Genomic DNA, 27,087 nt, shown 5'->3' with positions numbered 1-27,087 from the left:
GAGGTAAAGGGACAAGTGTTGCAACCTCTGCAATTTAATGGGAAGGTGCCGTGGGAGGGGGTTGAGGTGTTGGGGACGATGGAGGAGTGGACCAGGGTGTTCCGGAGGGACTTTTCCCTATGGAATGCTGACAGAGGGGGTGAAGGGAAGATGTGTTTGGTGGTGGCATCATGCTGGAATTGGCGGAAATGGCGGAGGATGATCCTTTGAATGCAGAGGCTGGTGGGGTAAAAAGCGAGGACAAGGGGGACTGTATGGACCTGGAAAAATGTATCGATTTTTCCTATCATGGTTCTGGGAGGGAGGAGAAGAGGTGAGAGCAGAGGTGCAGGAGATGGGTCGGACACACTTGAGGGCCCTGTCAACCACAGTGGGTGGGAAACCTCAGTTAAGGAAGAAGGAAGACATGTCAGAAGCGCTGTTTTGGAACGTGGCACCATCGAAACAGATGCGACGGAGGCGAAGGAACTGAGAGAATGGGACGGAGTCCTTACAGGAAGCGGGGTGTGAGGAGCTGTAGTCGAGGTAGCTGTGGGAGTCGGTGGGCTTGTAATGAATATTGGTAGACAGTCTTCACCAGAAATGGAGACAGAGGTCAAGGAAGGGAAGGGAAGTGTTGGAGATGGACCATGTGTAAGTGATAGGGTGGAAATTGGAAGCAAAATCGATACATTTTTCCAGGTCCAGACAGTCATTGATGTACTGAAAAAAAAGAGTTGTGGGAGGGGGTCGGAGTAAGACTGGAACAAGGAATGTTCCACATACCCCATAAAGAGACAGGCATAACTGGGGCCCATGCGGGTGCCCATAGCCACACCTTTTATTTAGAGGAAGTGAGACGAGTTTAAGGAGAAATTGTTCAGTGAGACACCAATTTCAGCCAGATGGAGGAGAGTGGTGGTGGATGGGGATTGTTCGGGCCTCTGTTCAAGGAAGAAGCGGAGAGCCCTCAGACCATCCTGGTAGGGGATGGAGGTGTAGAGGGATTAGACGTCCATAGCGAAGAAGAGGCTGTTAGGGCCAGGAAACTGGAAAATGTTGATGTGACGTAGGACATCAGAGGAATTGTGGATGTAGGTGGGAAGAGACTGGACAAGGGGAGAGAGAGCGGAGTCAAGATAGGAAGAAATGAGTCCTGTGGGGCAGGAACAGGCTGACACAATGGGTCTTCCGGGACAGTCCTGTTTGTGGATTTTGGGTAGGAGGTAGAAGTGGGCTGTCCGAGGTTGGGAGACTGAGGTTGAAAGCTGTGGAGGGAAGATCTCCAGAGTAGGTGAGGTCAGTGACTGTCCTGGAAACAATGGCTTGATGTTCGGTGGTGGGGTCATGGCCCAGGGGGAGGTAGGAGGAAGTGTCTGCGAGTTGGCGCACAGCCTCTGTGAGGTAGAGGTCAGTGCGTCAGACAACAACAGCACCACCCTTGTCAGCAGGTTTGATAAAGTCAGGGTTGCACCTGAGAGAATGGAGTGCGGCAAGTTCAGAAGGAGACAGGTTAGAGTGGGTGAGAGGCGCAGAGAAATTAAGGTAGCTGATGTCACACCGACAGTTCTTGATGAAATGATCAAGAGCAGGTAAAAGGCCAGAGGGAGGGGTCCAGGTGGAGGGAGAATACTGGAGGTGGGTAAAAGGATCCGTGGAACGGGAGGAGGACTCCTGCCCAAAGAAGTGAGCACGGAGACCAAGGCAGCAGAAGAAGAGTTCAGCATCGTGCCGAGCCCGAAATTCATTGAGGTGACGGTGTAAGGGTATGAAACTGAGTCCTTTGCTGAGCACTGAACGTTCAGTCTCAGAGAGGGGAAGGTCAGAAAGTATGGTGAATACACGGCCCAGGCTGGGATAAGAAGAAGGGATAGGGTTAGAGGAAGGGAAGGGGTGGAGGGTCCTGGATGGACATTGGTATCAATAAGTTGTTGGAGTTTACATTCCTTATCATCTGTTAAGGCGTCGGATGAGACAAAGAATAAAACTGGAGACAGCTTTGAGATAGGATGAGTCGGTGCTGCTGGAGGGAGAGGTCGAGTGTGTTCATATGGCGGCGCACGGCACTGAGTGTGGATCTCAGGATGCGGCAATCTCGATCTTGAGCAATGGGAGTTCAGCTAGCCTGTATATAACATTAACATCTTAGCTTGTGCTAATCTTATTTTCCCATGGGAAATGGGCGTCGCAGGCAAGGCCAGCATTTGTTTCCCATCCCTAACTGTCCTTGATCTGAGTGGCTTGCTAGGGTGTTTCAGAGGATAGTTAGGAATCAACCACATTGCTGTGGGTCTGGAGTCACATGTAGGCCAGACCAAGTAAGATGGCAGATTTCCTTCCCTAAAGGACTTTAGTGAACCAGATGGGTTTTTACAACATCAATGATAGTCTTAGTAATGATGATCACTCCAGATTTTGTTAATTGAATTTAAATTCCACCAGCTGCCATGGTGGGATTTGAACCCATATTCTCAGAGCATTAACCTGGGTCCCTGGATTACTAATCCAGTGATATTACCACCACACCACCATCTGAAATCTCTCCCTTGCTAATTAATGAGAGAAATGTCTTGATCCTGACTAGGTGACTATCTGTATTTATCTAATAAGATTTACATACTGCCTTACTTTTATTACATTAAGGGTGCTATGTAAATGCAAGTTGTTGTTTCCTGTGTTTATTTGATGGAAATCTTGTGCAAGCTTTCGTATTGGTTAAATGCAGATTCAGTCTCTTTTTGCTTTGTTGCATCAGCAGACCCATTCTAGAAAAGAACCTCATTCCACAAAAGGTCACAATATTCTGAACAAAGGATAATTAGTGCATTCCACCAAAGAGCCTCTGAGATATAGTTGCTATAACATTCATTCCTCAATTCAATGTCTTAAATAACCTACCTATGGACATGCATCTTGAATTTATCGATGCTTATATAATTTATGGTGGTATTTCTTCACTGTCACTCAGGGACATGGATTCTCTTCAGCAGAGGGTGTTACAATTGATAAGGAGGTTTCGGAAAGGATGGTGCCAATTACCCGAGCGTGAGAGAACCACCGTTTGTGGTGCAGATAACATGCTGATGGTTTTGCAGCTTGCTATGGCTGAGATAAATAAAGAGGTAAGTTGAGATCATCAGTGGAATCGAACTTGGATAACACAGGAACAGGAGGAGGCCATTTAGCTCCTCAAGCCTGTCTTGCCACTCTGTGGTCATGGCTGATCTGCATCCTAACTCCATCCATCCACCTTAGCTCCATGTCCTTTTATACATATGTTTAGCAAAAACATGTCGCTCCCAGATTCAAAAGTATTAATTGAGTTAGCATCTGTTGCTTTTTATGGGAGAGAACTCCACACTTGTGTTAATGTTAAGGATAAACAGGTGGAGAGTATTGATTGACTAAGTATCATGAGCACATATAAAAAAGGGACTGCCTCTTTATGGGGCTGTCAATTTAATTGGTTCATTTGTTAATTTATTTATTTTTGTTCCATTTGTTTGTTCAAAAGAGTATAAAAATGGGACTTCTGGGTCACTGGTTGTCAGTAGGTAAGAGGCAGACATATGTAATGCTTCGTTCTGTTAATAAACCAACTATCAAGAAAAGGATCCTTGTCTAGTTTCATACTTCACCGTCTGGCTTGGGATCCATTTAACACACTTCTACTACCTTTTGCATGAATAAGCGTATCCTAACTTCTCTTCTGAATAGCATAATCCTGATTTTAAGGCTTTGTCACCTCATCTTAGACTCTCCAAGTGGTGGAAGAAATGAGCTATCTACCCTATCTACCCCTTTCAAAGTCCTAAAATCCTCAATCAAATAACCCGTTCTGTATTCCATGAATAATTGTTTGAGATTGGCATAGATTCAAGAGCTAAAGGAGGTGCACAGACAGTTTAGATTGAAATATCTCACACAGTGTGGTGAATATGTTGAATTGATTGTTGAGAAAGGCAGGTAGTGTAGGAAAATTTAAGAGAATTGGATCAACATTTGATGGAGTGGGTGATTGAGGGGTATAGGATTATGGGACCAGGTGGATTGTAAAGCCATAGCCCTGCAAATGTTTTCTTCATAAATAGAAAGTCTGAAAGTCACCACTGAATCTGCTTCCACCACCCTTGCACTAAGCGCATTCTGGATCATAACAGAATTCGGAAGAAGGCTGTCAAGACCTTGGAGAGGTCACAGGGGAGATTTACTAGAATGGTATCAGGGATGAGGGACTTCAGTTATGTGAACTTTCAAAGGAGAATTGGAAATATATTTGAAAAGGAAAGCTTTGCATGGTTATTAGGGAAGAGCTGGGGAGTGGGACTAATTGGGTTACCCTTTTGAAGGGCTGGCACAGGCATAATGGGCCGAATGTCCCCTTACGGCACTGTACTGTTCTATAATTCTATGCTGTTTTAAATATTTCTGAATACCTCTCAGTTCCTTACAAAGCTGAAAAGTGTAAGCTTCCTTATCTTTCATCATTGCTCAGACCTTTGAGACCAGGGGTCAGTTTTGTGGCTCATGTATTTCATTGGACTAAACTAGCCACCATTTTCACTGATGTTGTTTGCCCAGAGGAGGCTGTACAGTTTCAGCACGACACCCTCTGACTTACATCCTATAGAATTCTGCTTCCTGCTTACTTTGTTTCTCTCCTTTTGCCCAAGTCTATGGACGAGTCTAGGTCACATTTAAAGGAAGAATGTGCATTTATATAGCATCTTTCACAACCCGACAGCATTACAACCAATTAAATACTTTACAACAGCAGTGACGCTTCAAAATGTAGGACATGATGCAGCCAATTTGTACATGGCAAGATCCCACAGACAGCAATATTTTTTTTAAAAATGATGTTTGTTGAGGGATAAATATTGACCAGACACTGGAGAGAACTCCCCCTCATTTTCAGGTAGTGCTGTGGGCTCTTTTATATCTGCTCAAGAGGGTGGGCGAATTAACATCTCATCCAAAAGTAGGCACCTTTGGCTGTGTAGCACTCCCTTAGTGCCACAGTGGAGCATCAGTCTGGATTATGGGACTGCTGGGTCACTGGTTGTTAGTAAGTAAGAGGCAGACATATGTAATGTAATGTAATATGTAATGCTTCGTCCTTTCAATAAACCAACTATCAAGAAAAGGATCCTGGATTATTCACAGAGGAGCGTGCTACCCACTGAGCCATAGTTGACAGCTAAGAACAGGTCAGCTGGGTCCGCATGCAATTCCTAATTTAACATTAAACTTTACTGCAGTCTACACCCCGAGCTGTGATTGATTGATTGATTGGAATTGAGCCATAACAGCTTATGAAATACTTTTGCAATTTCTAACTCTCTTTGAATCATTTTCTTTCTGTTTTTAACACCTTGATGGGATTTCTGGTTGGACACTGTTTTGCATTTAATCCTCAGTCCTGTGGAGAATTCACCGTGGCCTTGAGTGACCTGCTCCTGTCATGGAAATATTTACTTCTGGAGAAGCTGGAGTTGCTGAGTGAATTTGAAGAGGTGCCAGATGGATTCAACAAAGTCCAAAAAGCATACCAGGCTTTTCTGAGCAGAAGTAACTCTGTGGACCTGATAGATGTGCACAAGATTTGTGACAAATTAAAACCTGAAAGCGATCCTGCGGCAACATTGTCTAAGGTAAGCTGTGTGACTCAAGGAGTAGATGGATAAGTATATGAGGGAAAAAGAAATAAAAGCATATGCTGGTAGAGTGAGACAGAGTAAGTTAGGAGGAGGTTTGTGTGGAGCATAAACACTGGCCAAATGGCCTGTTTCTCTGCTTTGAATACTGTGTAAATTATGGATTTTTTTTTTGATGGCTGAGGAATAAATATTGACCACACCAAGGAGCGTTGTAAGATGGTATCATCTGTTGTGGCTCATTGATGAAAAGGTCTTGAAACTTGTATATTTAAACATGAACCCTTTATTGTTAACCTTTAACTATTTACAGATCCCAGGTTACTATCTTGCATTGTGCTGCTCTTTCTTTTCTTTTTTTTCCCGGTTTCTGCAAATTAACACCGCTTTGGTGTATTACTGCCACCTACTGTATTGGAGGAAGAAGTGCAGTGCAATAAAAAAAACCTAAACTCTATGCGCTAATCATGTGAAATATAAAAAACACAGCACAACTTAATAAATATCCCAATACCCAAATCTAACTGCTAAAACACTAGCCACCGTATCACACTGTATGCCCTTCTGATGTAAATTAGACGGCATAGTTCCCCTTTCAGCTGCAAACTTAGTACAGTGTAATAAAACATGCTCCACCGATTGCAGGAATCCTTCCCCACACTCCTGACACAAACCATCAATATGTTTCCCTATTAAATACAGAGATTTATTTAACCCACAGTTCCCAAATGGTGCTGCTCACCATACAGGCTAGGCTGCTTCTCGAGTGTTCTCTCTAAACTGTTCTCTCAGTCTATTACCATGTGACTCTATGCATCATACCATGAGCGGTGCTATTCCCCAGCCTCACGTTAACCCTTACTCTGCCAAGCACCTTTACATTACAGTGGCATGCAGGCACATACAACATCATACAACAGGAAGAACGCCCTGTTCTTCTTCAGTATAGTGTCATGGGATCTTTCACCTCTGTCTATAAGGGCAGTTGGAGCCTCAGTTTAACATCTCATTCCAAGGAGGACAATTGCCCTGGTTAATGGTTATCTCTCAACCAACGTCAGTAAAAACAGATTATCTGGTCATTGTGAAATTACTGTTTGTGGGTACTTTGGCAGTAAAGCACTATTTGATATCTTAGGACATGGAAGATGCTATATAAATGCCTGAGCTTGCGTCTCTTTGGTCCGGATTTTGAAGTCAGTGTCTAAAGAATAGCACTCACTGTTCACCTTATGACTGGTGCCCACAGAGATTTAGCAGGTTTTGAGTGAACTTTTGCTCTAATCCAGTGTCTGTCCCAGCACAGTGTGATGCCTGTGAGCATGACAAGCAATGGCAAGCTCTTCAACCAATCAGATTGAAGAATCCTCACTGAAGTGCACAGAACCTAAACCAATGTGTATAAATTAGATTAAACCTTGTACAGAAACCAAAATGAAGATTAGTAAAGAAAGATGGAATTAAGACAGATAAGAAACAGACATAAAAATAAAAAAGAAAGTGCTTTAATTTTTAAAACAAAAAACTTCCCCATGATAATTGAATTCTGAAGGCATGATACTCCGCAGTTGTAAAGTTGATTTTCAGAGCTGGAGATGATTTTTGGCAGTACTTATGGTCTATCACAATGTTAAAATTCACTTGTATCTGAATGCACCAGTCCTTTTTTTTTCCCAAGTGTGTTTAGTGGATAAATACCCCAACTTCATACCATTGCAATTCTTTCCATGCTGAATCCTTTGGCGAGGTTCTGTATGGCGCAGAGATACTCAGATCACAGCTTTCAAGTTTCTGTTTTTAACTGCACATGTGCGTATTCCAGAAGTTGCTATCTGATTTACTCAATCATAGCGAGTACTAGTAGCCTCATCGTTATTACTAATGTAAAATCCAGGCCTCTCCCTGCCTGCTTATCTCTCTTGTCTCCTTTCCTTCATTCATTTCATTTATCCATGAGCTGCAGCCTGAAATTGTAAGTATTTAAACACCTGCACTGCTCTCTCACTCAGCAACAATGGAACACCGATTGATCCAAGGCTGTGATAAAAGCAAAATACTGAGGATGCTGGAAATCTGAAACAAAAACCGAAAAAGCTGGAAAAACTCAGGTCTGGCAGCATCTGTGGAGAGATAAACACAGTTAACGTTTCGAGTCCATATGACCCTTCTTCATACGGGTCATATGGACTCAAAACATTGACTCTGTTTCTCTCTCCACAAATGCTGCCAGACCTGCTGAGTTGTTACAGCATTTTCGGTTTTTGATCCAAGGCTGTGTTTGCTTAACAGCAATTGGGCCCTGTGGCCTTAACAGTTCTAACCTTAGCATCAAAATATTAAAATACACTTGTGTCTGTGCAAAATGGTTGAGCAATGCCACTGAAAATCTGCTGATGAAGAACTGAAGAGAAATATCTTTGGATAGAGAGTAACGTGAAAGTGGAACTTGCTGCCACAGAATATTTGAGGCGAATGACCTTGGTGATAGTCGATAGGATGAAGCTATTTCCACTGGCAACCAGAGGACACTAACTTAAAATGATTAGTAAAAGAAGAGGTGAGAATTCTACCTTTTAACACAGTGAGTCTAGATGATCTATGATCTATCAATGATCTGCCTATCTATCTATCAATGATCTAGAACGCAAAGGTGGAGGAAGCCGAATCGATAATAACTTTCAAGAGAGAATTAGGTAAATACTTGCTGGGTTATTGGGAAAAGAGCTGGGGTGTGGGACTAATCAGATGGTTCTTTCAGGGAACCAGCTGGATGGCATCATTTTAACTCTATCATTCTGTTTTATTTGATGCAATGTATTTTTGATGTGCTGCTAAGATGTGTATGGGGAAAGTAATTAATTGCAAATTCTTTCAGGTGGAACTGTTGGATTTCCTTTTGGGCACTTCGAAAGTATTGGAAGATTCCTCTTCTCCAATTCCCACTTCTCCAGCCAATGAGAACCGTCAAGCCATTTCTAAGGTGATACTAAGATGTCTGGGAAACAATTGTTTACACTTTATTTTAAGTTCTTGACCATCTTTTTGGCAAAGAATTTTGTCGCAATCGTGGGAACGAGGCAAGATAAACAAGGATGAAAATCACTGGGGGAATGGCAGTGGGTGAATTACTCATTCGGAGGGCTGGTGCAGACAGGATGGGCCGAATGGCCTCCTCCCATGTTGTATCAGTTCTCTGACTCTGAGGCCCAAGGGTGAATGAGGTGGGAAACAATTGTTAGGCAGATTTGGGAATATTCAAGGCACAATATGTTAGTGGGGGATACAGGAAGAAATTCAGCCTTGATGACCTGAAGGTCTACATGGCTCAGTTGGTAGCACTCTCACCTCTCAGTCAGAAACGCTATAATCTAGGTTGACACTTGAGTATTGTACTGACGGACTGCAGGATGGTCGCAAGTTGTTTCTTGGGTGAGACATTAAACTGATGCCCTGTCTGCCTTCTTGGCAGACGTAGAAAGCCCCACAATGCTATTGGAAGAAGAGCAGGGAGTTTAAGTATTCTGGCCGACATCATCCCTCGGCCAACGCCATGGGCCACAGCAGGGGCAGGGCCTGAAAATGCAGTGAGCCGTTCAAAAGTCCATTGAGTTCGGCGGGATCGAAAAATCCCACCGGCGGGAAGGGCTGTAAAATCCTGCCCCATCTCTTTCAATTTGATGACTTTATTTGTGAGTAATTCATTACCACATGGAATAGAATATAACTGTGTTTTGACACAGTAAGTGGTAAATGCCTAACTGCTCAAATCCCAAAGGGAAACTTGAAACAGCTGCCACAACTGTATTGCAATTTGTATTTTTATTTCGAGATGCGTGCCTTGAATTCAGTAGTAATAAGACCACCGAGTCTTAGAGGTTTTTTACAAAACTAAATGAAATGTTTATTAATAGAAGAAAAGATTTTAAGCACATACATAGGTCTACAAATTACTACCATAATAACTCCTAAACCCTCTAATTAATCTAGCTCCCAGTTACACCTTTGTTAAATCAACAGTAAAGAAAGATAGATTTCAACAGATCCAGGCAAAGCACACAATACCCTGGACAGGGATTTCACAATGAGTTTTCTTAGCTTCAGTTCCTGTAGACGATAGCTTGGTGCATAGAAGCTGGAGGCTTTTCACACTTGTTAGACTTAGAACTAAGTTCTTCACCTTATACCTCATCTCCTTTCTACAGGTTTCTCCATTTTGATGTAAATTCCATTGTCTCACTATGCCTTTGCAACATTACTTTTTCCATAATATAAATCTTCCATAGTACTCATATTATCAGTAATCTTTGGGAAAAATAAACACACTGTTTGGCTTAGTCTCTTATGGCTAGGTGTAACACCTTACCATCACTTTGAAATTCACAACTCTGGTTTATCTAAAAATGCAAATGTCCCTCACACCTCACATTCTAAAACTTTAGCCATGTTTACGTATTTAGCATTTCAAACCTACCTTCTCTTTAGAAATCTCAAAAACAGCTCCAGACTAGCTGTCTGCAATTCAATTAAAAACCCCCCACAACCTCACACAGAGAAACTAATCCAAACCCCACAATTAACCTACCTTTACAATAAGTCACAATAATATTATGCAATTATTATATTTTTATGAAAAAGGTAGGGATGTTTTGTTACAGTTGTATAGAGTATTGGTGAGACCACATCTGGACTACTGTGCACAGTTTTGGTCTCCTTAAGAAAGGACATAATTGCACTAGAAGCAGTTCAGAATAGGTTCATTCGACTGGGATGGGGTGGTGGGGTTTATCCTATGAGGAAGTATTGGACAGGTTGGTCCTGTATCCAATGGAGTTGAGAAGAATGATCTTATTGAAACATTTAAGATCTTGAGGGGACTTGACAGGGTGGATGCTGAAAGGAGAGACTAGAACTAGGTTTAAAGGGTCTCTCATTTAAGATGGAGATGAGGAGAAATTTTTCTTTCAGAGGGTCATGTGTTTCTGGAACACTCTTCCCCCAGAGAGTAGTGGAGGCAGGGTCTTTGAATATTTTTAAGGCAGAGGTAGATAGATTATTGATTGACAAGAGAGTCAAAGGCTATTGGGGGTAGGAAGAAAAGTGGAATGGAGACCAGAATCAGATTAGCCATCGCCTAATCAAATGGCTGAGCAGGCTCGAGGGGCCGAATGGCCTCCTCCTGCTTCTAATTTGTATGTTCATACATCTATCTACATAACCAACCATTGGTTGTGAAACATTTTGAGAAACCCTGAGGATGCACTGAGGGTCTATACAAATACAAATACTTTCTCTTGGTGCTATAGTGCGTTTGATGAAAAGGCAAATGAAAGGAAATGCAAAACTGTAGTTCTAAAGATAGTTCCCATGAGGATAAATAATTGGTAGTCATCAAAAGTCCATCTTACTTAAAAGAAAGAAATGTCAGAATATAAAGGAGTTGGAAGTGATGGTACAGTTGTATACAGCTTTGGTCAGACACCATCTGGAGTAACTATGTTCAGTTCTGGGCATTGCACCTCAGGAAGGGTATATTGGCTTTGAAGGGGGTGCAGTGTAGATTCACCTGAATGTACTGGGGCTATAAGGTAAAATTATGAAGGTTGCATAAACTAGGCTCGATTTCCATTGAGTATAAGTGATCTAATTGAGGTGTTTAAGATGATTAAATTATTTGATAGGGTAGATAGAGAAAAAACTATTTCCTCTGTTGAGGTGGTGGGGGGAGGGGAGTCCAGACAGAGGAGCATAACTTTAAAATTAGAGCTAGTCCATTCAGTGGTGATGTCAGGAAGCTCTTCTTCACACAAAGGATGGTATAAATCTGGAATTCTCTCCACAAGAAAGCTGTTGAGGCTGGGAGTCAATTAAACATTTCAAAACTGAGATTGCTAGATATTTGTTAGGCTAAAGGTATTAAGGTTTATGGAACCAAGGAGGGTAAATGGTGGAAGAGGCCTTGATATTAATTGTATGTAAATTGTGTTTCATTGTCTGCAGGTGCTGAGCATTAACTGGGGATTTACTTGTGCACTCATATAGACACAGAACGAAACTGTGGTTGTTGGGTTAGGAGGTGTATGCATGTAATGTGCAACTCTGGAAATAAAAGCTTATGAACATGTGTAAGATAGGCTCCAGTTCTACCCTTCATCAACTAACTTTCTGGATCATAACACTTGAGGGGCTGAATGTGCTCCACTTTTTCCTATGTTCCTGGCAAATAGATGGGAAGATTTAAGTAGGTTGGGTAATGGTTCTGAAAATCTCCAAGTGAGGGTAATTACTAGAGACCTAATGCTATGTCTGTGAGGGAGAGTTCAAGGGAGAAATGTTCTGTTTAAAAAAAAATTGAGCCCGATAGTGGTTTTTCTTTTAAGAAAGCAGCAAACCACTTCAGTTGGTTTAATCTTCATTAATTGAAAAGCTGTTCAAGCAGAGATTAAAGAGTATCTACTGATGTGTAGGCGAGTGCTTAGATTCCTAACAGCCCTTGGGTTCCTCCTTACTCTCTCAGCCAATTTTTTTATATTTTCAGTTCAAACAGACCCTTGCGAATAATGCTGAATGTTCATGGTAAAATATTTTAAATGTCATGAGCAGCTTTCTTGCTGTAACTTCAATCCTGACCTCTTCAAGGCTTAACACAGAATTTCTTGCACAAGTACAAAGCGAACTTCAATGCCTATCGCTGATGTGCCTTTTCTTCCCCCTCTGTTTACTTTTGATTTCACTTTACGCTCTTCGATCTATTCCAACCCCCTTTTCCCTTGCGTTGCGTTAGTCCCACGATGTTGCGCTGGGAGTGTCAGTCTAGGTTTTGTGCTGAAGTCTCTGAGTGGGATTTAAAGCTGAACATTCAGACTCAGGAGAGAATGCTACCCACTGAGCCACAGCTGACACAACAGAAGACTATTGACCTTTTTAATGCAGATATTTTCAGTCTTCATCCAAGTTTTTAAAAAGATAGTCTGATGTTCCTTTTAGATTTATAATTTATTGGGAAGTGTAATCTGGCGCTCATTTTATCTGGAGACAAAGTAAATGGTCTGATTATGTAACTGCTGTTAATGTTTTTGTATTGCTGTATTATACTTCTGCTGCAGTTGGCACCAGCCTTGAGGAAGCTCCTTTGTGATTATTTGAACTTGCTGGTGAACTCGAAGAGCGACCTTGCTCTGGCATGTATCTTCAATATCCCCGAGCGAGGCCTTGGAGGAGCTGCCTTCACTGACCTGAGGCACACTGCATGCAGCAAGCAAACATCACTGTATCTGGTAAAAAAAAAAATATCCATCTAAGACAATGTTTTCCATCTTATTCAAGTTGACGTGTTCCTTGATCAACAGCAACTCATGTTTATATATTGCATTTAACATAGTGCTTCTGTGAAGGACCTTAGTGCATTTTACTATCAGATCAAAATTGACACTGAGTCATTGAATCTTACAATTTTACAGCACAAAAGAGGCCATTTGGAGAGAGTAGGAAAGGTGGCCAGAAGCATGGTTAAAGAGGTAGGTTTTAAGATTTGCAATGGGCTTTAGAGAGGGAATTACCTGCATTAGGGCTGAGGCAGCTAAAGGTAAAATCTCCACTGGTGGATGTGCAGGAGGACAGAATTGGCGGGATGCAGGGCTTTAAGAGAATTGAAGGACTGGAGGAGATAGGAAGGGGTGAGGGAATTGAACACAAGGATGAGAATTTTTAAATCGAGGTCTTGCCGGACCGTGACTTGATGTAGATCATTGAGTACAGGGGAGATAGGTAAAAGGGAATTGATGAGAGCGCATTAACTGGCCAATCGTGAAATATACAGATGGTATCACATTTGGCATGTAATACATTTAAGAAAACCAATAACCATTGACCTGTTTTTCAGGAGAAAATTTCAATTGTGACTCAATGGTAGCACCCTCATCTCAGAGTCAGAGGATCCTGCGACCAAACGCCACTCCAGAGACTTGAGCATATGCTGCAATATTGACAGGGTGCTGCACTGTCAGAGGTGCCATGCTTTGGATGCAAACTTAAATCAAGGCCCCATCTGCCCCCTCAGGTGGATTTAAAAGATCGCAAGATACTGGTCTAAGAGCAGGGCATTCTCCCTGCTGCCCCCTGGGCCAATGTTCAATCCTCAACCAGCATCACTTAAACAGATTATCTGGTCAGTTGCTTCATTGCTGTTTGTTTGAGTTTGCTGAGTGCAAATTGGCACACAGGTTAAGTGGAGGTTTAGCCAAGGTGTTCAAAGTCATGAAGGATTTTGATAAAGTAAATAAAAAGAAATTGTTTTCACTGGCAGGAGAGCAATGAGTTTTTTTTTTCGCTGTAATGTGTTAAGGTCCGGAAGTCACCCCCTGAAAGGGCAGATTCAATAGTAACATTTAAAAGGTAATTGGAGAAAAATGTGCAGGGGATTAGGGGTAATTGGATAGCTTTTTCAAAAGAGCTGGCACAAACACAGTGGGTTGAATGGCCTCCTGTGCTGCATTATGCTATAATTCTATAGTTACAACACTTCAAAAGTAATTCATTGGCTGTAAAGCGCATTGGTACATCCTGAGGCCAAGAATGAGCTTGCATTTATATAGTGCCTATCTTTAGCTTGTCGACACCTGCTAAACAAAAACCATAATTTGTCACAAATTATTCACTTCGTATTAATTTACAGTGAAAAAACTGCAACAAAATCTCACTTATGCTTTTAACTAAATAGCTGCCTCAGTGCTATCCATCTCCTGCAGTGCTATCCTCAGTGCTATCCATCTCCTGCAGTGCTATCCTCAGTGCTATCCATCTCCTGCAGTTACATTGACAGCTATGGAGGAGTTAAGGACACTATAGGAGTTGGAGAAGGCCATTCAGCACTTTGAGCCTTCTCCACAATCATCCTTCACCCTTTGATATCTCTAGGTTATTGCAACACGCTTCTGGCTGGCCCCCATCTTTCAAATAAACATAAAAGCAATTCAAACCCCTGCTGCCTTTATCCAAACTCTCATGCCAAGCCCCATCACTGCCCTGCTTTCTGACTTTCATTGGCTCCTGGTCAAACAATACCTTGGTTTTTAAAATTCTCATCCTTGTTTTCAAGTCTTTCCATGGCCTTGCCCCTTGCTACCTCTGTAATCTCCTCCGGTCCTACAACCGTCCAAGATATCTGCACTCATCTAATTCTGGCCTCGACTGAATCCCCATTTTAATTGCTCCACCAATAGTAGCCATGCCTACAGGTGTCGAGGCATTAAGCCCTGGAATTTCCTTCCTACTTTCTACTTCTTATGACTCTCCATACCTCCTTGAACAACCTTTTGGTCACTTTTCCTAATATTTCCTTGCATGTCTTTGTGTACAATTTGTTGATTACCATCCTGTGACATACCTTAGGATGTGTTACAATGGTAAAGGCACTACACAAATACAAGTTCTTGTTGCTATCCTTACTTGGAAGCAATCTGTATCCAAATGCAGCAAGACCTGGACAATATCCAGGCTTGGGCTGACAAGTGGCAAGTAACATTCACACCACACAAGTGCCAGGCAATGACCATCTCCAGCAAGAGAGAATCCAACCATCGCCCCTTGATGTTCAATGGCATTACCATCACAGAATCCCCCACTATCAACATCCTGGGGGTTACCATTGACCAGAAGCTGAACTGGACTAGCCATATAAATACTGTGGCTACAAGAGCAGGTCAGAGGCTAGGAATCCTGTGACGAGTAACTCACCTCCTGACTCCCCAAAGCCTGTCCACCATCTACAAGGCACAAGTCAGGAGTGTGTGGAATACTCCCCACTTGCCTGGATGAGTGCAGCTCCCACAACACCCAAGAAGCTTGACACCATCCAAGACAAAGCAGCCCACTTGATTGGCCCTCCATCCACCACCTTCGACATCCAGCTCCTCCACCACCAACACACAGTAGCAGCAGTGTGTGCACCATCTACAAGATGCACTTCAGGAACTCACCAAGGCTCCTTCGACAGCACCTTCCAAACCTGCGACCATTACCATCTAGAAAGACAAGGGCAGCAGATAGATGGGAACACCACCACCTGGAAGTTCCCCTCCAAGTCACTCACCATCCTGTCTTGGAAATATTCCTTCACTATCGCTGGGTCAAAATCCTGTAACTCCCTCCCCAACAGCACTGTGGGTGTACCCACACCACATGGAATGCAGCGGTTGAAAAAGGCAGCTCACCACCACCTTAATAAAGGCAAGCAATAAAAATGCTGGCATAGCCAGTGATGTCCACATCCTGTGAAAGGATTTTTAAAAATTGGTGCCTCTGCCACTAAAACTACACCCTAGAACATGTCCTCGACTACTGACATTGCCGGGCATGTGAATTGTGTTAAGAGATTGCCAAAGCTCATTTATTGCCTTGCACTACTGCTCAGGGAGTACAGCAGCTCATGTTTATATTCATCTCGCTGGTATGTAATATAACAGTGTGTTTATTTTTCCCTCTTCCCCACCCCAAGGCTGCAACATCCTTTGTTAGATGTTTGGAACTTGGAGGAAGAAGTTATGCTCCTTCAGATAAAGATCCACTGATGCAGCACGTCAAAGGACTTCTAGACTTTGTGCATTTCATAGACAAGTTGCAAGAAATAATGGGAGAAACATCGGACTCCAGGTAATCAAACATCTCTTAGCAGCTTATGAATTGAATGAGACATGATGCGTTTTTATAATAATCACAAAGACACTGGGGTAAATTTAATGAAGGACAAACAGCCTTTATATTTACCACAACATTGACTTCATACAACTTTACAGCACAGAAGGAGGCCATTCAGCCCATTGTTCCTGTTCTGGCTCTTTGATAGAGGCATACAATCAATCCAACTTGTCTGTTCTTTTCCTCATAGTCGTGCAAATGTTCCCCCTTTCCTATATTTATCTAATTTCCTTATGAATATAACTCTTAAATCTGCTTCCACCAGCCTTTCAGACAGTGCATTCCAGATTATAGTAACTGCTGTGTCTTTTTGTAAAAATCCACATTTTGTCAATTATCTTTTTAAACTCTCTGCCCTCTGGTTACTGAACCTTCCATCATTAGAAACAGAAAATAACCTCACGATTTTGAACCTATTAAATCTCCCTTTAACCTTCCCTGTTTCATGATCAACAGCCCCAACTTCTCCTGTGTCTCCACACATGTCGCTCATCCTATTAACTCATCTCTGATCTTTCCCAAGACTTTGACATCTTTCCTAAACTGTGGTGCCCAGAATTGGACACGATGCTCCAACAATATACACCAGGCATGTTGATAGTGGGAAAGATAGGACATTTCAGCTGTAGAACCTTTCTCGAAGCTGGAAGACAAACAAGATTTCTAGTTCCAATTCTGCTGACGGATCTGCACATGAAACATGAACCAATCCCTTTTTTTGTAGATGTTGATGGACTCACTGTGCATCTCCAATGTTTCCTGTTTTCACTTAACATTTGAATATAGGATATGGCAGGCATGTGGGTTTTTTTACTGCTACTGTGTGTCGGTGGAGGGAGTGAATGTTTGTGGATGGGGTGCCAATCAAGCGGGCTGCTTTGTCCTGGATGGTGTCAAACTTCTTGAACGTTGTGGGAGCTGTACCTATCCAGGCAAGTGGAGAGTATTCTATCACACTCCTGACTTGTGCCTTGTAGATGGTGGACAGGCTTTGGGGAGTCAGGAGGTGAGTTACTCGCCGCAGGATTCCTAGCCTCTGACCTGCTCTTGAAGCCACAGTATTTATATGGCTGGTCCAGTTCAGTTTCTGGTCAATGGTAACCCCCCAGGATATTGATAATTGGGTATTCAGTGATGGTAATGCCATTGAATGTCAAGGGTGATGGCTAGATTCTCTCTTGTTGGAAATGGTCAATGCCTGACACTTGTGTGGCACACATGTTACTTGCCACTTGTCAACTCAAGTCTGGATATTGTCCAGGTCTTGCTGCATTTGGACATGGACTGCTTCAGTATCTGAGGAGTCACAAATGGTGCTGAACATTGTGCAATCATCAGCAAACATCCCACTTCTGACCTTATGATGGGGGGGATGGTGATTGATGAAGCAGCTGAAGATGGTTGTGCCGAGGACACTACCCTAGGCCCAACTAGACTCGAAACCCACATGTTGGGAGCTCAAATTTCAATATTTCTGACAGTTTCTGGACTGTCACCAGCAAAAAACACAACTGGTTCATCAGTGAAGGGAAACTGCCAGCCCTACCTGCTCTAGGGCTACAGGTGACTCCAGTCTCTCTCTCTGGCTGATCCCTAATGTCTCAGAGCAACTTGGGAGGGCAATAAATGCTGCCTCACCTGTGTTGCCACTTTCCAAGAATGAAATAAACCATGTATTTTTGTTTATTCAATCTCTGCTTTAGAAATTCAATTCGAAGCTTCATATTAAGAGTAAACATTAACAGTCGAGGCTAACTGAGCCATTGTTACAAAATTATTTTATTTTTCACTGATTCGATAAGGACAAAAATGAAACTGGGGGTGGATTCCACTACTCTCTCTGATGGCGAGCTTGGAGGTGGGAAGGACACGTAATGAGGCGCGATGGTGGCAAGCCAGAACCCTGCCACCTCCCCACCTCTGCCAGAGTTAACTTCTGGGCAGGAGGACCCATGGCCAACCTTCCTTGCCCTTCAGCCAATTGAGGCCCTCTGATTGGCTGGCAGCTCTTGGTAGGCAAGACCCCAGCCTCTGGGTTCTCGTTTCCAGGAGAAGGCCCGCTGCTGGCCTTGGCACTGCCTGATTGGCATGTCGTTCGACAGGCCTTCTGGAAAAGAGGCAGGGTGGGCCTCCTGCAAGCTCCTGTGGGAGTTGCGGGTCGGAGATGGGAGGTAAGTGGCCTGTTAATGAACAGATCAAAAACCTTGGAGCAGAGAAACACAATTGCTTTGGCTCAAGAGGCACAAGGGAAATGTTACCCTTGCAGTCTAATTAAATTCGGGCTTACAAACAGTTGAGTAGAGCTGTGTTCCTTTTTACAAAGTAAATGCTTTGATTTTTACAACCCCCTTATGCAATATACGAATGTAGATTTTCCATACACAGGAAGTTTTGCAAAGAGAGGGCTGTAACATGAAGCAGTGATTATTCTCAATTTAGGGAAGGCCAAAAAATGTAACTTGTACCTCTTTCAAAGAGCCAGCACAGGCATGAGGGGCCAAATGGCCTCCTTCCGTGCTGTACGACTCCAACTGAAAGCAAAGCACCGCTTTTCAACTCAGAAATAGCTGGTTTACTGTCTAAAGCAAGGCTTAACTCGAAAATAAACTTGAAATAAAGAACCAGGAGGGAGACAAAATGGCTTGTCAGATTTTATATGCTGAATGCCAAAGTGAAAAATGCTGAGTTTGCATTGACTGGAAAATCAAATTGTGTTTCATTCTTGGAAAGAGCTCTGAGCAGCTGTTGAAGTTAATCCACCTCCATTTAGTCCCTAAAAATCGCAAGAATCCATGTGTTTAATCAATCAGCTGTGTCATGATTACAGCACGCAGACAGCTAACATGGAAATAATTGAAACTAATTGAGTTACATTAAGTGGTGTTCTTTTCACAGACTCTATTATGTAACTCTGCTCTGTTGCCCTTTTTTTAATTTGCGTCATAAAATTTGTGTATGTGCATCTGACCAAATCCTAGGGAGGGCCTAAACGCTCCCCAGCTGTTGCAGTGGTCTACAGCTGTACGTTGGCCTGCAGGCTGCCAGAACAGCCACAGACTTGGCTGTGACCTGCACACTCACTGGGCCCCAGCTTTTTTTAATGTGAGTATCTGGGCTGCTTGGATCAACGTTGAAACATAGGAGCTGATAGACAGGGGAAAAGGACAGAGCATCTTTTCACAAAAGCAGGGATGCTGGAAACCTGAAATAATAATAAAAAAAAAAAATACGAATGCATAGAACTGCTCAGCAGGTCAGGCAATGGAGAGTGGAGAGTAAGACTGCTAATGGGTGTGAAGTTGCCTCATGTAGGGTTGCTACCTTGTGTGGGTCTACCTGTCTACCCTGGGCTGCCAGCTACAAACCTGCACAATCCACTCGGCATTGCTGGATAAGACTGGCACAAACAGGTGTCCCCTTTGTGTTCCAGAGGACCTTGAATGGATGCCATCCTGATGTTCCCCAGCTGGCTGGTGTGACGCCAGGTTTCCTTTTTGGTCAATGTACATGCGGTCAACCTCTCTGTTGTTCTCTTGATGAACTATGAGCATGAGCCTGCGCTAGTGTTATTTAAAGGGTCTGACACCCAACTTGCCGATAATTCATCCCTTTGGAATATATTCTATTGCAAAGTGTCTGAAAGTGACCTGAAGTGTTTTTGGAGGTGTTTTGTTGACTTGCTGGATTTTCCGGAGAGTGTTGCTGTGTCCTCACAGAGGTGGCCAGAGGCGTATGTGACCTGTCCAAACACAGGCTGCAACAGGCATAGGGGCCGTGGTGTCTGTGCCTCAGGGTCTACTGCAGGATGCTGTGTTGGAGGCAGATGTCCAGCAGCCAATGTACCCAGCGTTCTCCTGTATTCTGCCCCACTGAAGTCCTCAACTGAGCCCTCTGCAGCAGAACTTGTCTGAGACCTCACCTTCTGATGAGCTGGCAAACAAACCATCTTTTCCCCAAGGCCTATTTGCAGCCCACTCATGCCTGGATGATTCACCGCACACTGATCCCAACTCTCTACTCACCTCCAAGCTATGTGCAATGCCAAGTCTCTGAGCTGGTGACAGGTTGGACATCCAAAATCCAGCTGACCAAAACTGGACGTTTTTGAAAATGTTCCATTTGATATTCAGTTAAATGAAGTTCGGACTTATTATCCAAATACCAGGACAATTCAGTTTGGCGCTAGTTCTCGATGGTACACCAGACACGTTATCATAAGAACATAAATAGGAACAGGAGGAGGCCATTCGGCCCCTCGAGCCCGCTCCACCACTCAATAAGATCATGGGTGATCTTTTTGTGTTTTGAATTCCACATTCCCATTTAACCCCGATAACTTTAGATTCTTGTTAGGCAAGGGAATCTATCTCACTCCACCTCAAAACTATTCAATGACCCTGCCTCCACCACCTTCTGAAGCAGAGAGTTCCAAAGTCACACAACCCTCTGAGAGAAAAAATTTCTCCTCATCTCTGTCCTAAAAGGGCGACCCCTAATTTCAAAACAGTGCCCCCCTAGTTCTGGACTCACCGAAAGAGGAAACATCCTTTCCACGTCCACCTTGTCAAGGCCGTTCAGGATCTTGTATACTTCAATCAAATCACCCCTCACTCCTCTAAACTCCAGTGGAAACAAGCCCAGTCTGTCCAACCTTTCCCCAGAAGGCAACCTACTCATTCCAGCCTATCGGCTTTGCTGCTTTGTTTACAGTGACACGCCGGTCCAGCTCACATGCCCCAAGCTGACCCGAATGACCCTTGGCCTGACCTGGCCTGAACCACTCGACCTCTGCCTGCCTGCTGTCAGTGCTGTTGTGGTTCTCATATCATACTGGCGCTAGGGGGCTTATTGTGATTTCCCGTGCTTTTGCCATTGCAAGCATGAAAAAGAGGCCAGCAGCTACCTCCATTGTATACTTTATATGTTTCATAGACTATATCACATACCACACTTTATTTCATAAGACCATAAGACATAGGAGCAAAAATTAGGCCATTCGGCCCATCGAGTGTGCTCCACCATTCAATCATGGATGATAAGTTTCTCAACCCCATTCTCCCGCCTTCTCCCCGTAACCTTTGATCCCCTTACCAATCAAGAACCTATCTATCTCCGTCTTAAATACACTCAATGACCTGGCCTCCACAGCCTTCTGTGGCAATGAATTCCATAGATTCACCAAGAAGTTTCTCCTCATCTCTGTTCCAAAAGGTCTTCCCTTAACTCTGAGGCTGTGCTAGTCTCTCCTACTAATGGAAACATCTTCCCCATGTCCACTCTATCCAGGCCTTTCAGTATTCTGTAAGTTTCAATCAGATCCCCCCTCATCCTTCTAAACTCCATCGAGTATAGACCCAGAGTCCTCAAACGTTCCTCATATGTTAAGCCTTTCATTCCTGGGATCGTGCTCGTGAACCTCCTCTGGACCCTCTCCAGGGCTAGAACATTCATGTATCACATATTCATTGAATTTGGCCTGGGATAGGCCATCCGATTTTTATCGTCCAAGATCCAGGAAAATCCGAAGCCTGGCATCGTCTCGCTCCCGACTGTGCCGGGTTTCGGACGACCGATCTGTGTGAGATGAAGTGATGCTGTTGTTTCCTGGGTGCTGTGCCTGAGACTGTGGCAGGCAACAGATCTGAGGGACCTGGAGGGAGGAAATTGGAAGAGGAGAGTTGGAGTAAGGAGAGGGATTTGGGGCAGGAAGCAAGAGGTTCATGGTGACACCGTCATCAGCCTGCTCATGACGTCCAACAGCAGGATGAGGCTGAACTTGGAGGTGAGAAGGAGGATAAGGCAGAAACATAACATACAGACAAGGAGCAGGAGTAGGCCATTCAGCCCCTCGAGCCTGCTCCACCATTTCATAAGATCATGGCTGATCTGATAGTAACCTGAAATCTGCATCCCACCTACCCCCGATGACCTATCACCCCCGATGACCTACGACCCCCTTGCTTACCAAGAATCTATCCACCTCTGCCTTAAAAAATATCCAAAGACTCTGCTTCCACCAGCTTTTCAGGAAGAGAGTTCCAAAGACTCATTGGAATGCATTGTCTCAGAGTGTGGTAGAAGCAGATTCAATCGAGGCATTTAGGAGGGAATTCGATGATTAGTTGAAAGGAAACAATCTGCAGGGTTATGGAGAGAAGGCAGGAGAATGACACTAGGTGAAATGCTCATTTGGAGAGCTGGTACCGACACAATGGGCTGAATGGCCTCCTGTGCTGTAACGATTCTGTGATTCCTCAACCTGCTCAGTGATTGGATGCCACGGTCTCTGTCGCGGCTTGCTGCAAAGATGTGGCCAGCTTCTGTCCCATAGCCTCAGGAGATGCAGGCAACCTCTGCCAGTCCTGCTCTGCTCCGCCCCATTCTGTTGTGTCCTGCAAGAGACAGGGCCGAATGCCGGTGATTGTGTTGCATCATGCTTGGGTGATGTGCCTGCCATAGCCGAATAGCTGAAGGTATGTGGAAGCCAGTGGAGATGTCGTGGTAATGTCACTGCACTAGTAATCCAGAGGCCCGGCCCTAATGTCATGAAATCAAATTAATAAAGCTGGAATTGAAAGTTAGTCTCAGTAATGGTGACCATGAACCCGTTGTCGATTATCATAAAAACCCATCTGGTTGATTGACGTCCTTTAGGGAAGGAAATCTGCCATCCTTACCCAGTCTGCTACATGTATCTGCAGACCCACAGCGAGGGGCAATTAGGGATGGGCAATAAATGCTGGCCTTGCCAGCGACACCTACACCCCATGAATGAATAAGAAACTGCACTGGGGGGGTGGGTGTGAGGCTGGCAGTATTGGTAGGCATGTGAGGTGGAGAATCTGGGTGTTTGGGCTCGCTGCTGGGTGAGTGATTGTGATGTGATGTGTGGGAACTGTCAGTGAATGAGCCTTCACATGACATTGGCCACCTGAATGAAGTCAGTAGATTTCTTGTGACATTGCTGCCGAGCCCTCAGGTCCATAAGACATAGGAGCAGAAATTAGGCCATTCGGCCCATCGAGTCTGCTCCGCCATTCAATCATGGCTGATAAGTTTCTCAACCCCATTCTCCCGCCTTCTCCCCGTAACCTTTGATCCCCTTACCAATCAAGAACCTATCTATCTTGGTCTTAAATACACTCAATGACCTGGCCTCCACAGCCTTCTGTGGCAATGAATTCCATAGATTCACCACTCTCTGGCTAAAGAAGTTTCTCCTCATCTCTGTTCTAAAAGGTCTTCCCTTTACTCTGAGGCTGTGCCCTCGGGTCCTAGTTTCTCCTACTAATGGAAACATCTTCCCCACGTCCACTCTATCCAGGCCTTTCAGTATTCTGTAAGTTTCAATCAGATCCCCCCTCATCCTTCTAAACTCCATCTGGGAATGAAAGGTCCAGATTCTGGGAGTTGATCTTCCAGGTCCCCTGCACCCAATGCCTTCTGAGGGTGGTCCTTGGTGCCATGTAGAATCTTGGCATTTTCCCTCCTGCCCATCTGCACCATGAATGCACCTAGTGTTCCACCACCCCCACCCCCCACAATGGAACCCTCTCTCTCCCTCCGTGTTCACTTTGCAATAATTTACATTGCAGTAATGTGTTTATGCAGATTTCCTTTACAGTGCAGCCGTAGGTCAGTCTTACCTACCTTAATCTGAATGGGCAAGTCATGAATCGCGATTCCTGCACCTAAAAAAACACTATCCAATTTCTTACCCAATATTTTGGGTCAATGACCTTTCTTCAGAATTGGAAAAGTTGGAGATGTAACCGATTTAAGCAAGGATAGAGGCAGGGAAGGGTGGGGTGGGTGTGGAGGTCAATGATACGATGGAAGGTAGGAGAAATTAAATGACAGAAAAAGATGGTTCAAGTTCGAAGAGGAGCAAGTAAAGAAATAAAAGCTGGGCCTAGAGGAGGTGTAAATAACAACAGCAGAACCATTAGCAAAAGCTGCTGTCTGAAAAAAAAATGGAAGCAGAGATTAGGACCTGAAATTATTGAATTCAATGTTGAGCCTGGAAAGTTAATCAAAAAATGAGGTGTTGTTCCTTCAGCTTGATTTAAACAGTGTAGGAGACCAGGAACAGTGTGGGAAGCCCACTCTCAACTTGTAAAATGAGGCAATGGCTTCCCCTACACTTGGAAGTCCTTGGTCTGCAGCCTTTAGTTATGGGTCTGCTCAGGCTGCCTCCAGGGGCTGCTGTGGGGACAGGAAGCGTACTGCTAAATGTGCACTCTTGCTGACCCCTGAATTTTGTCCTTTAATTTGGATGGCTGTGGATTCAAGTCAAGTCCCGCACCGGAAACTTGGACACAGAACCAGGTCTGGCACTGCAGTGCGGCACTGAGGGAGCTCCCTGACACTGAGACACTGTCTTTATGATGAGACATGAAATTCTTTGGTCTTCTCAGGTGGACATAAAAGATCCCACTACAGTATTTGAGGAAAAGAGGGACATTCTCCCTGGTGTCCTGCCTAATATTTATCCCTCGACTAAAATCGCTACACAAATAGAAATATCAGTCATTATTATAAATTTGCTATTTGTGGGGGCTTGCTGTGTGCAAATTGGCTCCGTGTTATAGCGGTGTCTACACCTTGAAAGTAATATATTAGCTGTAAAGCACTCTCTAACAACTTGAGATTGCAAAAGGTGCTATATAAATGTAATTCTTTTTATAAGCAGCTCTCTAATGGCAAATGGCTAGTTCCATGTGTCCAATAAAGGCAACTTGGGAAGCTGGAATGTGTTAAGTGCTGAGGTCTCCAATCCTCATGGTGCAATGGTTGGACCATCTTCACCAACACTGTTTTGTTTGGCAAACTTGTTTGTTATATCTGCATTTCTCTTTAAACGATCAGAACCGTGGCATTGTCCTGAATTCCTAGTAATGCTGAGCGACATCAGCAGAATTGCTAGTGAGCCTTGCATTTGGTTTATTTTTATAATCTGTCAATTATTACACGATTTGGAATTGGCCAAATATCTTCACTGTTATGAGGTCAGGGTCCAGCTCTATCAGGTTGGAGCTTAATGTCCTTTCCCAATCCAACCTTTACTTTCAGCGTTTCCTTTCTGCGAAGCAACAGGTTTTTTTCATTACGCTAATAGTCGTTATTTTATTTTCATTATGTCTTGTCTGTTAAGCACAATTATGACTTTATCAAAATTTTCTCTGCAACATTTAGGCTACATTATGACAGCCAGGTGTGCGTGCATCTGTCTGTGTGCGTCTATATGTCTTACATACATTTGCAAACTAGTGGGTGCCTCTGCTCTTTAGGCCATTCCTTTCGTTGCTTACACAGAAAGGCTTCCATTTGTATAACACCGTTCATGACCTCTGGTTGTCCCAAAGTACTTTACAGTCAATGAAGTGCTTTTAAAATTGCTGTCACTGTGGTAATGTTGGGGACGTGGCAGCCAATTTGTGCACAACAAACTCCCACAAACAGCCATGTGACAATGACCAGATAATCTGTCTTAATGACTGAAATGAGCAGGATACTGAGTAGAATAGGTTGACATTCTCTGGAGCTTAAAGTGATCTCACTGACGCGCTGAAAATTCTCAAGGTTTGGTTAGGTGTCTGCTGAAAGGCTGATGCTCCTGGCTGGAGAGTCCGGAACTAATGCCCTATTTACCCCGTGTTGACCTGAGGAGGTGGTGGCGGGCTGCTTTCATAAACTGAGGCAGTCAAGAGCCAACCATGTTGTGGGTCTGGTTCGAAACTGGGTAAGAATGGCCTGTTTCCTGTTTCTGGGTTAGTGAACTGGTTAGGTGTTTAGAATCTGACAGCGTGACGGCCACCGTGCCGACAGCGTGACGGTTACCGTGCTGACAGCGTGACAGCGTGACAGTTACCGTGCCGACAGCGTGACGGTTACCGTGCCGACAGCGTGACGGTGACCGTGCCGACAGCGTGACGGTTACCGTGCTGACAGCGTGACAGCGTGACAGTTACCGTGCCGACAGCGTGACGACCACCGTGCTGACAGCGTGACGGTTACCGCGCCGACAGCGTGACGGTTACCGTGCCGACAGCGTGACGGCCACCGTGCTGACAGCGTGACGGTTACCGTGCTGACAGCGTGACAGCGTGACAGTTACCGCGCCGACAGCGTGACGGTTACCGTGCCGACAGCGTGACGGTGACCGTGCCGACAGCGTGACGGTGACCGTGCCGACAGCGTGACGGTGACCGTGCCGACAGCGTGACGGTGACCGTGCCGACAGCGTGACAGCGTGACGGCCACCGTGCTGATGGCGTGACAGCGTGACGGTGACCGTGCCGACAGCGTGACGGTCACCGTACCGACAGCGTGACGGTGACCGTGCCGACGGTGTGACGGCCACTGTGCCGACAGCGTGACATCGTGACGGTCACCGTACCGACAGCGTGACAGCGTGACGGTCACCGTACCGACAGCGTGACAGCGTGACGGTCACCGTACCGACAGCGTGACAGCGTGACGGCCACTGTGCCGATGGTGTGACGGCCACCGGGCCGACGGCGTGACGGCCACCGTGCCGATGGCGTGATGGCCACCGTGCCGACAGCGTTTCCGTCACCGTGCCGACGGTGTGACGGTCACCGTGCTGATTTTGCTGCTTTTCCCGATTTTTAAAACTCAATTGAAATGCTGCAGTTGTTGTGTTGGGATTTGAACTCTCGTTCCCTGAATCTCTAGTCCAGGCCCCTGAATTGCTAACCCAGTAACAGCCATAGCAGGTTCTGTACTCTGCCTCTTC

General features: G+C 44.5%; 1 protein-coding gene across 1 annotated transcript in view; it reads left to right on the top strand.

The window, feature by feature from the left end:
• Nucleotides 1-2,943: 2,943 nt before the first annotated feature.
• The window catches only part of parpbp (PARP1 binding protein), a 42,468-nt gene continuing 18,324 nt past the window's right edge, over nt 2,944-27,087 (top strand). The window contains exons 1-5 of the mRNA XM_078567623.1: nt 2,944-3,101; nt 5,400-5,633; nt 8,512-8,616; nt 12,740-12,910; nt 16,129-16,283. Coding sequence (XP_078423749.1) covers nt 2,952-3,101; nt 5,400-5,633; nt 8,512-8,616; nt 12,740-12,910; nt 16,129-16,283 — 815 coding nt within the window. The 5' untranslated portion in view covers nt 2,944-2,951. The remainder of the gene's footprint in view (nt 3,102-5,399; nt 5,634-8,511; nt 8,617-12,739; nt 12,911-16,128; nt 16,284-27,087) is intronic.

This window comes from Cetorhinus maximus, chromosome 22 (assembly GCF_964194155.1).
Source record: "Cetorhinus maximus chromosome 22, sCetMax3.hap1.1, whole genome shotgun sequence".
Taxonomy (NCBI): Eukaryota; Metazoa; Chordata; class Chondrichthyes; order Lamniformes; family Cetorhinidae; genus Cetorhinus; species Cetorhinus maximus.
The sequence above is the reverse complement of the archived record's forward strand: the minus strand, read 5'-3'. Positions and strand labels throughout refer to the sequence as shown.